This window comes from Chelon labrosus (genome assembly GCF_963514085.1).
Source record: "Chelon labrosus genome assembly, chromosome: 5".
Taxonomy (NCBI): Eukaryota; Metazoa; Chordata; class Actinopteri; order Mugiliformes; family Mugilidae; genus Chelon; species Chelon labrosus.
The window spans coordinates 17,835,194-17,848,692 of record NC_140341.1 but is presented as its reverse complement, the minus strand read 5'-3'; the positions used below and the strand labels follow the sequence as shown (position 1 = coordinate 17,848,692).

The window sequence follows — 13,499 nt, the reverse complement described above, 5'->3', positions numbered from 1 at the left end:
TTATTTCCACTGCTCCAAATTGACGGAAAGATCCAATGCAGGTTGTTTGATGCCCCAGATTACCAACCGGCATGATATTTACCAAACAGACACAACCTGGCAACCCAAAGGTAGTTCTAAAAATGCAAATGTCTGTAAAGCATTAATACATTATTTCCTAACCATTATAGAATCAGTTACAGGTTTTCTAGCCTGACTTTAAACTCACGTCGAAAAGGGTAACTCATTAGCAAGTGTGGCTCAGTTTGTTTGAACATGACATGAAGCAATTCTAAATTCGTCATACACCTTTTTTTGGCCGGCAATTTGCCTGAGTAGGCATCTTACTGTAAATGTGTGTGTTTATAACTTTATAACTCTATAACCCTTGTTTTATACCTGTGTCAGATTGATTTCCAGCTTAAGTTTACATTTTTTTCCCCCCTCCTCTCACTGGAATTTTCCTTTGTACGGCACACAGGCGAGGGCGAAGGCTCAGGTGATTTCCGCATGAGTGACTTTGGGAGGAGAGTGGTCAAAGTTCCAGGTCCAAAGTCAACAAACAGCCACAGTCTTAAGATGAAGGACCCTATCAGCACCTGCTCTGTGAGTACTCCTTTTTAAAAATGCGGGCAGTGTTTATTCCAAAATACACTCCAGACTGGAGCGTGCATTTTATTTTTAGACACATCGCAAAAAACTATCACAGCTGCCTGCGTTCTGGTTTGAACTCAGTTGTTTCAGGCACCTATTGCCCCACGGCGCAGTCTCATGAAATATATTCTTGACTGTCTTTCAGTACAACCAACTCTATCAGAACGTCAAACGCTATTCAAAAAATGGGGAGTACTTCTGCAAAGAACTCATGGCAGTCTTTCAGCAAAGGTAGGTTCAGTTTTACATTTAAAAAAAGACATCAGAATGAAGACAGGAGCTGTTTGTGACTCAGCTGCCATCCTCTGCTGCAACATTTTCCTGTTTTAGGGCTGAGCTGGAACTCACATACGCTAAAGGCCTACAAAAACTTGCCGGCAAACTCATCAGAGCCTCCAAGGGAATGTCTAACAAGTAAGGAGCACTGTTGAATTGTTAACTTTTGTCTGTTTTACGTTGAGTGTGACCTCTTCCTGGGGACTAACTGCCACGTGGTGTACAGAAATGATGGTACCATTCAAAATAACATGCACACAGCAAGTTAGATGTGATCTAAACACAGACAGGTGTCGGGCTAATTAGCCCACAGCTCTAACCTTTTCATGCTGGCTCCCCGCTCAGTTCCACCTACAGCGCCTGGTGTCATGTGTCAGATGAGATGTACTCAAGAGCAGACGCCCACAGGTAGCTTTCAACCCGAGTTCACCTCACGACCGTGGCTATCTACAGATTAAGCAAATGTTAGGGAGAGTCGGTGTTAAACATGGTGTGATGTCCTCATTTCAGGTCTCTGGGAAATGCCTTTCAGCAAGAAGCAATTCCGGAAATACGACAAGTCTTGGACGAGCATAGTAAAAGGAAGAGGCCTGTGTGTAGCTTATTCTTTCTCTCTGCATTGATGCATCTCTGCTCTAGCTTTCAGCCACGTTATAATGCGTCTCTAACTGTTTCTGTGTTTCCTTAGTTTGACAGTGTCATTGAAAGAACTGGAAAACTTGTTACTGCTAACTGGAGCGAGCAACTCAAGGTAAAGTATCTTAGTCATAAAAGAAAAGAACAATGTTTTATAAGAATCAGCTGAGGTGGATCTGCTGAATCCTAAATCTATAAAACGTTTGCAGCTGTAAACAAGTGAATTACAAATAGTAACATTAATAGTTAATACTTATATACCTGCACAATGCATTATGGCGCATACATAATGCATTAGTAGGGTTGATATGCGCTTTAATAATGCATTAAAACAGTTACAAGCCATTAAAAGTAGGATCACAACACAGAGGGACTATGACACTTCATTCATTTTTGATGGCACATTATAAAGTCTGCTGTACTTACTAAGATATTATGACTGTTACAACCAAACTCCTTCCTCATTTCAGAGAATAAAAGCACACAATGCTTTTCTCCTTGTCACATGACTTTATAGGCTTTTCCTGCAAGACTCATTCACTATGAGTCAGTGTGAGGTTTGACCTTATAAAGCACTAGTGTCGTACATAAAATGACTTTTAGTTGTAGCCACAAAGCACCGTACATTATGAAAGCTTACAGAAACGTTTGCTTTAATACTTCAACTTGGAGTTTTTGGCAAGATATGTGATCATGAGAAGTATTTGGTGGAGCTGCTAACAACTCATTTGAAATGTGACCGCGACGGCTCACTGCTTTTTATAAGATGACAGAAGCCACATAGTTTGGAAACCACTGGTTTAATCTTTACCAGCGTGGTGCTATATAATATTACCCAAAGAACTAGCTGAAACAAGGGCAACTGGACTCGGCTTGTTTTGAACCTTAACATACATATACAATATTACTTGCTGTGTCGGATTTTGATGTCAAAAGTTAAAGTTAAAAGTTAAAAGCTGTCAGATTAATGTAGTGGAGTAGAAAGTCAGCAGTAAATCAAGTAGGGTACGAATTAAACTGTACTTGAGTAAAGTTACTTTCCATCGGTGTTTCTTGTATATGACTTTCTACAGTAGATATTGTGTTATCTCTGTGTGTACAATACCTCAATAATGGGGTTTCCCTAACTCACGAGGCACCCCATGAATCGTGGCTACAGTCCTCGTCACAGTGGTGCAGGGTCAAGTCCTGCCTGCGTCCTTTGCTCCATGCTGTCCCTCCTCTCACCCCATTTCCTGTCTCTCCACTGTAAAATAAAAGCCCCCACCCCCCCAAAAAAACATTAAAATTCCTCAATTATGTCAGTTTCTTCACAAGCACACCACCAGATAAAGACTTCTTAGAGGGCAAGGTGAACAGCAGCAGTAGTCAACAGAAAGCAATGGTTGTTTTCTGACCTAATGTTGTCGTGCTAATAATATGTTCATGTGATACCTTGTGTTCCCTTTCTTGAACAGATCAAAAAGAAATTAGTTGGACTAACAAGAGAGCACGAGGCTCTGTTCAACTTTGTTGAAAACAACAAACACATCAGCACTGAGAAAGAAAAACAAAAGGTACTTTATGACTAAATTCTTCTTTTCATCCCTGGATACTTTTTCCTGATCTGGGACAGAATATTTCCTGAAAAGCTGTCAGCATTTATGTCTTGTTCTTGATTGCAGATGCTCAACAGGCTGACTAAGTCAGCAGAGATGCAGACGCGGGTGGATGAGGAGTACTTTATTATCAACATGGAGGGTCATCAGATAAGACTCAAGTGGGAAAATACGCTGAAAAACTGCTACCAGGTGGGACTAATGTCTTCCTACTTGTCAATTTGTTTGTGCAGTTCCTCTTGTCAAGAGTGGATTTTTGTGGGTGAGAAGGGCTCAGTGTCCTTCTCAACAGCGCTCTCATTTGTTGAACTAGTGGGCTGTTGGTTATATAAAACCCTATAGATCAGTTTGCTATGCTGTATTTTGAGCTCCGAATTCACAGTCAACAACGTGTTTGCTTATTTCGTGTCGTATTATCTGAGACATCATGCATTTATACAGTGGAGAAGGACACATCAGCAGGTCATAAGGCTCCTGGTCTGAACCCAAGTAAGGAAGTCTACAAGGGACAATATTAGAAGTATAATATTTGATAGTGTAAACTTGAACAGAAAATTCCACTATTATCATTTCCCACACATGTAAGGTGGTTATTTGAGTACCAATGTAAATGAAGATACATTAATATTAATTAATTTGAATATTAAAATTAAACTGCAATTTAAAATACAATTTGATCATGAAAATGGCATTTGATCATTTCCTTTTCAAACACTTAACACACTGAACAGTGTAAAATGTTGTGTATACATGTCACCATGCTCTTTAGCAGGTGTGATAAACACAAAATGTGTGTGTGTGTGTGTGTGTGTGTTAGATGCTCCAGGACTCCAGGTATGTCCAGGAGTTGGAGCTGAAGAAAGCATAATCACATTCTGCTCTTTCAGATCATACAAGAGCTGGAGAAACAGCGAATTGAAGTTCTGTACAACATTATGAACAAATACAACCTCCATATGTCCGGCTTTGGGCAGACCGTCACACATGTAAGACACCCTGACCTCCGCCCTGCGCCTCACAAACACACAGTGAGTCGTTTAAAAGCGTGTGATTACCTTCTTTCTGCTTCTTCCAGGGCCAAAGACAGATAGAACAAGCAATTCAAAGGGTGGACATGGACAAAGACATACGAACCATGATAGAGGAAAACAGCGTCACGGCTGAGGACAACAAAGCAGAGTTTTTGATGGCTGATTATTTTGTAAGTGTGCGGTTTTTTTTGTTTGTTTTGTAAGCCACAGACTCATTCAGTGACTCACCCATTCAAAGAAGAACCCACGTCACCTCTGAAGGGGGCATGTGTGTGATGAGAGTCAGTGTGTACGCAGCAGACACAAAGATGTAATTATTTTGTAACCCGGGCCTGAAATAAACCCTTTACTATTTCTTTATATGTCGTTATAGCATCTTGAACATTTTAAATTAGTAGAAGAGGCAATCAGGTGCTGCTCCTTGACAACACAACTGTAATAACAATGGGACTTACACATTGAATAGGCATACATAGTCTATTAGCTATAAGAAAATGTATGGAACATTCCCAGGAAGTACTTACTTCAAATGTGGTTGCTTATAACACACAATGTCCATCATCAACACTATTGTAAACCGAGATTATGACAGATGCTGTTGTGATTTGATTATTACTATTATCTGCGTTCAGGAGGAGGACAGCAAATCACTGATGGGCAAAGACAGAAGAAGAGAGGCCATCAAGCTCAAACTCCAGCGTCTGGAGGACAGTATAGCCAAAACAAAGAAAGACTGCGAAGGCGAGTTCAGTTAAATGTCTTTTTAAAAGAATTCACAATAGCAATAGTTTTGCTCAGTCTGCACCGGGGCCTTTCTCATTTCCAAGTCTCCCTGCAGGAATTGAAAAACTGATGAAAACGTACGCCGAAAATCCATCTTTTTCGAATCAGAAGAACCTCGAGGAGACCGAACAGCAGCTTGACGAGGTAAACGGTGTGTGTAGAGTGGACGGAAGGTGGCGTGTGCTGATGGATGTTGGCTGTTCACGACGGAGGGTTTCTCAAGTGTTCACTAACGTGGTTTGTCGCCTCTAGATTTCTCTCAAACTGGATCTTCTCGAGGCCACTCACCACAAGCTCTCTGTATCACTGTCAGAACTGGAAGGGAAGCCGAAGTCCTTTAACAGATTCGGTGACAGCATTTTGAAATGGAAAGATAAGGTAAGACTGATGCATCAGCTCCAGGGTCGACTGTTGCTATTTTATGTGACAGCATTTTAGTAAGTGTGGAGGGTTTGTGGCCGCGGCGTAACCGTTATGGATGCACAAATGAATGGAAACAGTCGTGGTGGAGAAAATAAGTATTAGGCTCTTGTCACAGTGCAAACACATATTTTAGCAAAGCATTTCAAGCAGAATCACTGCATCTATGATGAGTGACAAGTATTTAAGGACAGCATTTGTGATTTTCACTCGAATAAAAGGGTTGTCGGAAAAAGTACTCGCTCACTAAAACCCATTTTCATTCAGTTACTGTATAATTAATTGCTGAATTAAGCGAGGTCCCCACATGAGTTGTGATTTTTAAACACGGCTGATATTATAGGACAGTGCTTCCCAGTTTCTTTGCATGTTGTACCCCAACATCTTGATTGCAGCCTCGAATGCATCAGATTCTAAACTGGATGTCGTTTCACACTAGACTATTATAAATACATAGGTCAAAAAGACCCTGGGATCCTCTTGCAGATCTGATCCAGTGTCTGCGGCTGCTGCTTTTAAACCATTTATCCCTTCCTGCCAAGTTGCTAAGAGGTTTTAAAGCATGCTCAGTCAGTGTATTTAGCATCAATCACTGCCTTGGGTTGATGTGACGTGTCTTCACATCATAGCTGGTAGTTTTTTACATCAGTAAATAAAGTGAAGATTAATTCCCATGTAGATTTGTACTTCTGTTTTTATGTTTATCTTCCTCCTAAACCAATAACACAGACCAAAGCTTTTTTTTTTTTTTGTCGTTGCAGGATTGTGAACATAGCGTCGTTCAGCTGACTCGTCCAGTGAAACTCAGGAAGACGTCAGTGAGGTCCCGACAGTCGCTGAGAGCTTCCATCATTTACAAAGGACCACCTCAGTTTGTGACACAAGGGTCAGCCGAGCCGTCACCGAACGACCAGGCCACTTTCACAAGTGCACCGGAGCAAACCGGTGCCGTAGAGTGTGACAGCACGGCTAACGGAGGCCTGCCTCCCACAGACAAAGACAAAGGGCAAGGTAATCCACTACAAGAGCATAAACACAAACATTTATTTCTAATTACAACATCCGTAAATGCATCATGAAATTAAAGCAATGAAAAATATTCAGCAGATCAAACAACAGCAGAGTTGAGCAGTATAGGGAAATGCAAAGCTCTGTACAATTTCACACCTACGCAGGAGGATGAACTGGCTTTGAAAGAAGGTAAGTAGCGACTCGGATGCAAATTATCTTCAACAAAGGTAAAGATTGATAACTGGTGATGGTTCCTTCCCTAGGAGATCTTCTAGACATTTACTCCAAGGAAGAAAATGGCTGGTGGTTTGGCATTGTTAACGGGCAGATGGGCCACTTCCCATCAACCTACGTTGAAGAGTTACCCATGTTAAACAGTATTGAAACATCTGATGCCTGACTGAGCAGAGTAATGAACAGCAAAAGATACACAAGAGATACTGAAATTCTAAAAGGCCAAAAATTAAATGTGTATGTACTGAGCAGTTTCATTCATGGCTTAAAATGGTTAATAGACAAAAGCGTTCAGAACGAGTCTTCCATGACCCACTCTGGTTATTTTGTAAGTTTCATGTATTATAAGAACTTTTCTGTTTAATGTTATTTTTTCCATTATTTATTCTACGTTGTGTACACTCAAACTGTGAGCATTTAATGAACACATTTATTACACTTCTGTGATGTCCCTACCCTGGGTAAAATGAGCAATGATAAAATAAATTAAAAGCGTTTACATCAAAATGTGATTGATTATTTTTTTCAGTTCGAAGCCAATTGTGTAGTCTCCAGTAATACAGTAGCATGTCCAGTGTCTCACTAATAAGACAGGACAGTTGTTAACTCTTGACTACAGAAGTGCCTTTTAATAATTATTTCAAATCCAAACGCCAGTTGATGTTTTATTCACAGACCTGTTAATCCCTCTCTGGTGACATTCTGTGTAATCCTCCTTGCTTTCATTAGTCCACACTGCAGCGAAAACTTGCTGCAGGTTTTCTTTTGTCTTTCTTTCATTCAACAGCGTGTCAAACAGATGAACTCATTCCTGACATTTGCCAGGAATGCTGCTAAATTATTGGTCTCCTGAAGACGCCTTTCCAAGACTGGCAGACTCTCAAGCACCGGGTCACTTGACACAACTGTAAAGAGAAATTCACGACTTAGGTTAATATTATGGAGCCTATTTACAATCCCTGTTGAAAAAAAATGTTTAATATTTTTACTATAAGCAACAAATACCATTAAAAAATTAAATAAATATCTGCCTCCTGTTCTTCAAAAGCAGCCTGTTAGCTAAATAATCCAGATTCTTGGTATCCAGCTGCTTCTTTGAACGTAGTTTGAGGATAGATTTATTAAACCTAGGCACTCAGTGCTTAATTACTTTTGCTGCTTCTGGCAGTGGGGCTTTGAATCCGTGCAGGGCACAGTGAAATCAGAAGATTAGCAAGGCACACAGCAGCCAAACATGCTGCCCAGAGCTCTGACTCAGTGACAGGTCATGGCTCCTCAACAGGACAGCGAACCAAAATATACCAAAAACAAATGACATAATGATGATGACGACTGTGACGTGGCCTGTTATGATCTCTGATCTTAATCCAATTGAACATCAATGAATTTACGAAAATAACTAAAAACTGTAAACAAACTGCAATTTGAAAAGTATCTCAGTGACTGATTAAAAGGAATGCGCAACAAAATATATGGTTAAAGGTCTCATTTTATTTGTCCATCCCATTTTCAGAAGTAATGTCTGGTCTATTAAACATCTGGTGCTGGTTGGACAGGCAATAATTTAGGGTTAGGGTTAGGGTTGCTCTTCCAGTAGCATTTGTAATTATAATAAAAACACCTGGACTGATATTACTGAGTCAGTTTGGTAATTTTATCAAACAGATTTTCATGAACATTGTGACATAAAGTATGTGTGTAACTTACTCTGGTATGATCCACTTTCTGTAATCCCCATCGTGATAACGTAGGCGCTGTCCTCATCAGAAGGGTTGATGTTTCGGAAAACAAACTGCAACTTTTCACCTTTAAAACGGACAACAAACACATTCAGTTAATCCTAAAGTCAGATTTATTTCAGTTGAAGACAAAACCGGGGTCCTGTTACAGAAAGCAGTCCTTACATACTGTGAATTTACTGAATACGCTTAATGCATTAGTGTATAAAAACTTGTATTGCGAATGTGTTTGCATACCTTTAACTAATTGTGATTCACCCCGAATTGTCCGTATTTCCAACCCCAAATGATCCTGAAAGACATGTCTGGCTTTCTGGAGATTCCTTAGTCTGCCTTTGTTTGCTTTATTTTGAGATTCAATTACTGAAAGGAAGAAAGAAAAAAAAGAGGTGGAGGGATCAAATACTAAAACAAACGTATGCCACAGCTCCAAATTAACTTAACTCTATTTTTAAGCATCATCTTACACTCTTTTCTTTTGGTTTGTTCGTCTTTAAGTTTCTCAATCTTCTGCATGAGGTCTTCTTTCTGTATTTCCTTCTCTTGAATCTCAGACATCGTTTCTGATAAGGCATGCCGTTTCCCCTTCAGTGACACATTTTTTTGTTCCAGGTCTGGGGGAGAAACAGTGCATCAGTCCAAATACAGTACATCCCAACATAACAAAATTTAAGCTTGAGTCCCAACAGTCCTGGAACTGTAATACAGAAAGGAAGACAAATACCGCGTACAAGTACAAGTCAGTGGCATGGCAAGATAGAGATGCAATGCTGTGTGGCTTTCCGCAGAAACTCACCTCTTCTGAACGCCTGTATTGTCTCAAACAGCATCTCATCATCCTTGCATTTCTTTAAACATGTATCTGAAAAAAACATCATCAATAAATGAGCACTTCAATCTAGCATTTAGGTGCAATGTGTAGGATGAAGTAGGATCTGCCGGTGATGTTGTAGTCATGGGTGATCATACACTAATGAATACATAATCATGAATACCATATTCCATTTCTGCTAATGGATTATATGAACTCCTATTCATAGGTCCTTTAACAACGACTGCAGAGTTAACTAAAACAACAATATAGGAATGAAAGCTAGTCTTCATCTTTGTTTTGGTGTTATGAAATACTCTAAAAACACAACTACTCAACTGTGACTACTTATGTTTACTGTAAGTAAAAGACAAGAAAGCAAGAAACTACTGATAATGGAAGTGTAAGACTAAAATGTTGTCATGAATACTGTAGTAATCTTAATTCAGCCTACATTTAATCACACTGTGGTGTTACTCCTGTTGTTACAGTGACTGTCTACCCTCCTTTATGTAACTAAGTAGACCAGGTTAAGAGTTTTAAAAATTGCTCTGAAGCGGACCATTACTTAAAGACGCCATGAGCATAAAAATCTCAGTTCGTTAAATCCTTACCAAGTGCTGACTTCACAAAGTGTTTGTGTGACTGGGACAGTTCAGAAGTGATGTCGATGATTTCCTCATACGTTTTAAGCTGTTTGTTGTGGATCTCCTCCATTGCACTGGCGAACCTGTCACTCAAGTTTGGGTCAGTAATGGACGTCATGATGTTCAAATGTGAATCTGTGATAAAAACAAATAGACAGCACACTGTGGATTAAAAACAACATTATTCTCACATGTATTTTTAATTCCTAGGTAGGTTATGACCGTGGATTTTTGCTGTTAATATCATTATTGTGACGTTGTTATTTGTTTGATCCTAATGTCAAAATTTCCTTTGGCAGGAGTTGAGAAATCAGAAACAAAAAGACAGTTATTTCAGCTGTGGGTAAAACCAAGTGGGTGATTCAGTTGCAGTCAAGAGGGCAGAAAGTCCAAAAACTCAGATGTCCTCCCGACAAAGGGAAATTGAGCTTCTGCTGATGAACACTGTGTAATGTGTCCTGAAATACCAGACACAGTGTTGTAAAATGGACTTTAAACAGTGATTGTTCTGTATTTTGCAGCCCCATTATCCATTAAGATAATAGCTTGTATAAATATGAGAGGTGTCAACACATCCAGTCTGGCTGTTGGACTCATGAAACAAGTTCTAGCATGTTTAATATAACATGTATTATTATTACTATTATAATTAATGCAAAAACGAATAAAGCAGATGTGTACATGAGTTAAGTTTATCCCGGTATAGTCAACGTAAATGCACGTGACGGAGTGTTATACTGCCGGTCTCTGTGCAATACTAGTAAAAGGTACTGACCACGTAATCGTCAATACATTAACGACAACACTATTTAATTTCTTAAGCCAAACTGGCAACGTTAGCATGTTTACGCTAACGTTAGCATGTTTACGCTAACGTTAGCCGAGAATTATTAGCCGTTAGTAAACTTGCCCAGAGTTCACGTTGCTTACGGAGCAAATTAAATCAAACGTGTTATTTACAAAGTAGCGTTAGTTTAACAAATTCGTTTTAATCTGCATGCAATACTCACATGTTGGAGAAAAATAAAATGCGGCTACTGGACAACTCTTTTTGACGTACGTCTTGTTGCTGAACTGGTCGTTATTTTCAAAAATCCGCGGTCTGTGCATGGGAGGCGGGCACTAAACACCGGAAATGACGTAATATGGTTTTTCTTCTATTTCTCATGAAATGTGCGGCAGACTAGACACAGCAAAGGTGTGTTACTGCCCCCTACTGACCACTTGTAGAACTCAATTGAATGAGTCCACTCATATTTCTTCCGCGTTCAAATCATCTAAATACTTTTTATTTTTACATTTCAGAGGCGATGTAATTTAAATATTTTTAAAAAATCTCTTAAAAATCTATCTAGTTTCTGATTTCCCTCTAAATATTAAAGAGCAGGCAGGAGAAATATGAGTTCCTCACAGTATTTAGTTTTTTGTTGACACTTTATCCCACCTTGTGGTCACTTAGAGGAAGTTCAAATGGATCCAAGCTACTGCATTGCTCAGCAGCATCCCGTCCAAACACTGTGCAGAAAAATTATATTATTGACAACACTGTATATGCAAGCTCTCAGATTAGAAAATCACAGTAGTTGTAACATGGAAATAAAATCTGATGTTGTTAGATGAACTCAGTAAACTCAGCGGTGGATGCCAGATGGGCTGTGTTTTTCATTCACAGCATTGTGAGAAGACCATTTTGTTGCTATGTTCACAGAGAATGAGTATATTAATGAGGCTGAAAGAACCCAGGAGGTTACGCAGGGCACGGTCCCTTTTCGTGTGTACAATGGCTAATATTTAACGATTGTAAAAGCAATGTTCTGTGAAACATCTAATGGCTACACAGTCAGGGTGTAAACAGTTTCTGTAACATCTCTCAAACTGCTGAGCTCTCATTTGCTCGGGAACACATTATTTTATTCCTTATGGGTTCAAACAGAAGATTTTGAAGTTGTTTCCATGGCTTCGTTGAATGATTTATGATGCCAGACTGAGATATAAAGTGGTCTGAGGTAAGGATGGGCTTCATGGTGCTTTGATGGTTCCTTAAGAAGCAGTTGCAGTTGTGGACACACAAAGGGGATCTGATGGATTTTGTCTATAGCTTTGGCGTGCTGACCATACAGCACCTACAGAACAACTACAGGGGATACCATGACTTCCTTAACTTCATGTCAGCTGTGGGTGACCCACGTAATATTTTCTCTGTTTATTTTCCTCTCTGGTTCCATCTCAGCCATAATGTTGGCACCAAGATGATATGGGCGGCTGTTATTGGAGACTGGTTCAATCTTATTTTCAAATGGTAAGTCAACTCGGAAAATACCTTTTTTGTGTGTGTGAGTCTCAATAGATCTCAATAAACTTTAATCAGATCTTCTTTTACAGGATTCTGTTTGGGCAGCGACCCTACTGGTGGGTGCAAGAAACTCACTTCTACCACAACGATTCAGCACCACATTTGGACCAGTTTCCCATAACATGTGAAACAGGGCCAGGTTAGTATGTGTGCAACTTAAGCTGATGCCATTAAAAGTAATGTATGTAGCGCTAGCAGAGTCTTTGATGGTTCTATGTGCAGGTAGTCCATCCGGTCACGCCATGGGCTCATCGTGTGTGTGGTATGTGATGATCACTTCTGCTCTGAACTTTACCAAGCCCTCCAGCGTCTCAAACGTTCAAAGGTGAAGAGTTAAAGTATGACGTGCCTCGGCAACATGGCAAGCGGTTTTCTCGTTACTAATCTAAATATTTGTATTCCTGCAGGTTTCGTCTCCTGAGGTTTTGTTTGTGGGTGGCTTTTTGGGTCATTCAGATAAGCGTTTGCGTCTCCAGGGTTTTTATTGCCACACATTTCCCACATCAAGTTATCCTTGGTCTTTTTGCTGGTGTGTTCCACTCTGGTGTCACAAATCCAATATATATTTTACATGCTGTTGTGTTTCGTGTTAACTTCAATACCCTGTTTTTCTACAATGTATAGGTGTGCTAGTTGCTGAGGCGTTTGATCACATCCCCTCTGTCTACAATGCAAGCTTGAAAGTGTACCTGCAGACCAACATTTTTCTTTTCTCTTTTCCTGTCTGCTTTTATTTCCTCCTCATACTGATGGACTGTGATCCTCTGTGGTCAGTCACTAAAGCCAAGGAGTGGTGTGCTAGCCCCGAATGGATCCATCTCGACACCACACCTTTTGCTGGTCTGGTGAGAAACCTGGGAGCCCTGTTCGGTCTGGGCCTGGCTGTGAACTCTGAGATGTTCGTTCAGAGCTGTAAAGGGAAGAACGGCTCCAAAAGCGTATTTAAACTCACGTGCGTGACCGCAACTCTCACATTTCTGCAACTGTACGACTTCATTAAAATGCCCACAGACAGTGAGGTTCTGTTCTACATGCTGTCGTTTTGTAAAAGTGCTTCAATACCTCTTGGTGTGGTTGCTGTCATTCCTTACTGCGTCCATTTGCTGATGAGAGACGAGGAGAGGAAGCTGGATTAGATCTGGAAGACTGTTTCCAACACCTTTCGAATAAAGGACATCAAATGTGTGAATGTAATGTTGTCAGACTTATTGCACATTGTCTCATAGGCACTGAAACGGCAACATATGGTGAAACATTGTTGGGTTTAAAGTGTAAATATGGTTTTATTTTGTTTTGTTTGAACATTAAGTCTGATGTGTGAGATTTT

General features: G+C 40.0%; 3 protein-coding genes across 3 annotated transcripts; 2 read left to right on the top strand and 1 right to left on the bottom strand.

Moving 5' to 3' along the window:
• Nucleotides 1–483: 483 nt before the first annotated feature.
• On the top strand, nucleotides 484–6,788 carry nostrin (nitric oxide synthase trafficking; the record flags this gene model as incomplete). The annotated part of the gene is made up of 16 exons (XM_084545373.1): nucleotides 484–585; nucleotides 779–864; nucleotides 964–1,047; nucleotides 1,255–1,317; nucleotides 1,420–1,501; nucleotides 1,598–1,660; nucleotides 3,003–3,101; nucleotides 3,210–3,335; nucleotides 4,031–4,129; nucleotides 4,219–4,344; nucleotides 4,807–4,915; nucleotides 5,013–5,101; nucleotides 5,210–5,335; nucleotides 6,139–6,388; nucleotides 6,485–6,577; nucleotides 6,652–6,788. Exons 1-16 carry the CDS (start codon nucleotides 490–492, stop codon nucleotides 6,786–6,788), a joined length of 1,728 nt encoding a protein of 575 aa, XP_084401499.1. The 5' UTR covers nucleotides 484–489.
• Nucleotides 6,789–7,392: 604 nt separating this feature from the next.
• spc25 (SPC25 component of NDC80 kinetochore complex) lies at nucleotides 7,393–11,072 on the bottom strand. Its single transcript, XM_084545374.1, has 7 exons — nucleotides 10,830–11,072; nucleotides 9,787–9,954; nucleotides 9,158–9,223; nucleotides 8,829–8,975; nucleotides 8,599–8,724; nucleotides 8,330–8,428; nucleotides 7,393–7,527 (listed from the first exon to the last, which is right to left on the bottom strand). Exons 1-7 carry the CDS (start codon nucleotides 10,927–10,929, stop codon nucleotides 7,403–7,405), a joined length of 831 nt encoding a protein of 276 aa, XP_084401500.1. The 5' UTR covers nucleotides 10,930–11,072; the 3' UTR covers nucleotides 7,393–7,402.
• An 828-nt stretch (nucleotides 11,073–11,900) lies between these two features.
• Nucleotides 11,901–13,308, top strand: LOC311487870 (glucose-6-phosphatase 2-like; the record flags this gene model as incomplete). Its single annotated transcript, XM_084544269.1, has 5 exons — nucleotides 11,901–12,118; nucleotides 12,202–12,315; nucleotides 12,399–12,497; nucleotides 12,580–12,701; nucleotides 12,797–13,308. The coding sequence occupies 5 exons, from the start codon at nucleotides 11,901–11,903 to the stop codon at nucleotides 13,306–13,308; spliced, it is 1,065 nt and encodes a 354-aa protein (XP_084400395.1).
• Nucleotides 13,309–13,499: the final 191 nt, after the last annotated feature.

Excerpts from the sequence above, each read along its gene's own strand:
- spc25 (XM_084545374.1), bottom strand. The coding sequence starts at position 10,929 with ATGCACAGACCGCGGATTTTTGAAAATAACGACCAGTTCAGCAACAAG. Across the intron at positions 9,224-9,786 it reads CTTTGTGAAGTCAGCACTTG|ATACATGTTTAAAGAAATGC; the intron begins GTAAGGATTTAA and ends TGTTTTTTTCAG. Across the intron at positions 8,429-8,598 it reads TGAATCACAATTAGTTAAAG|GTGAAAAGTTGCAGTTTGTT; the intron begins GTATGCAAACAC and ends TCCGTTTTAAAG.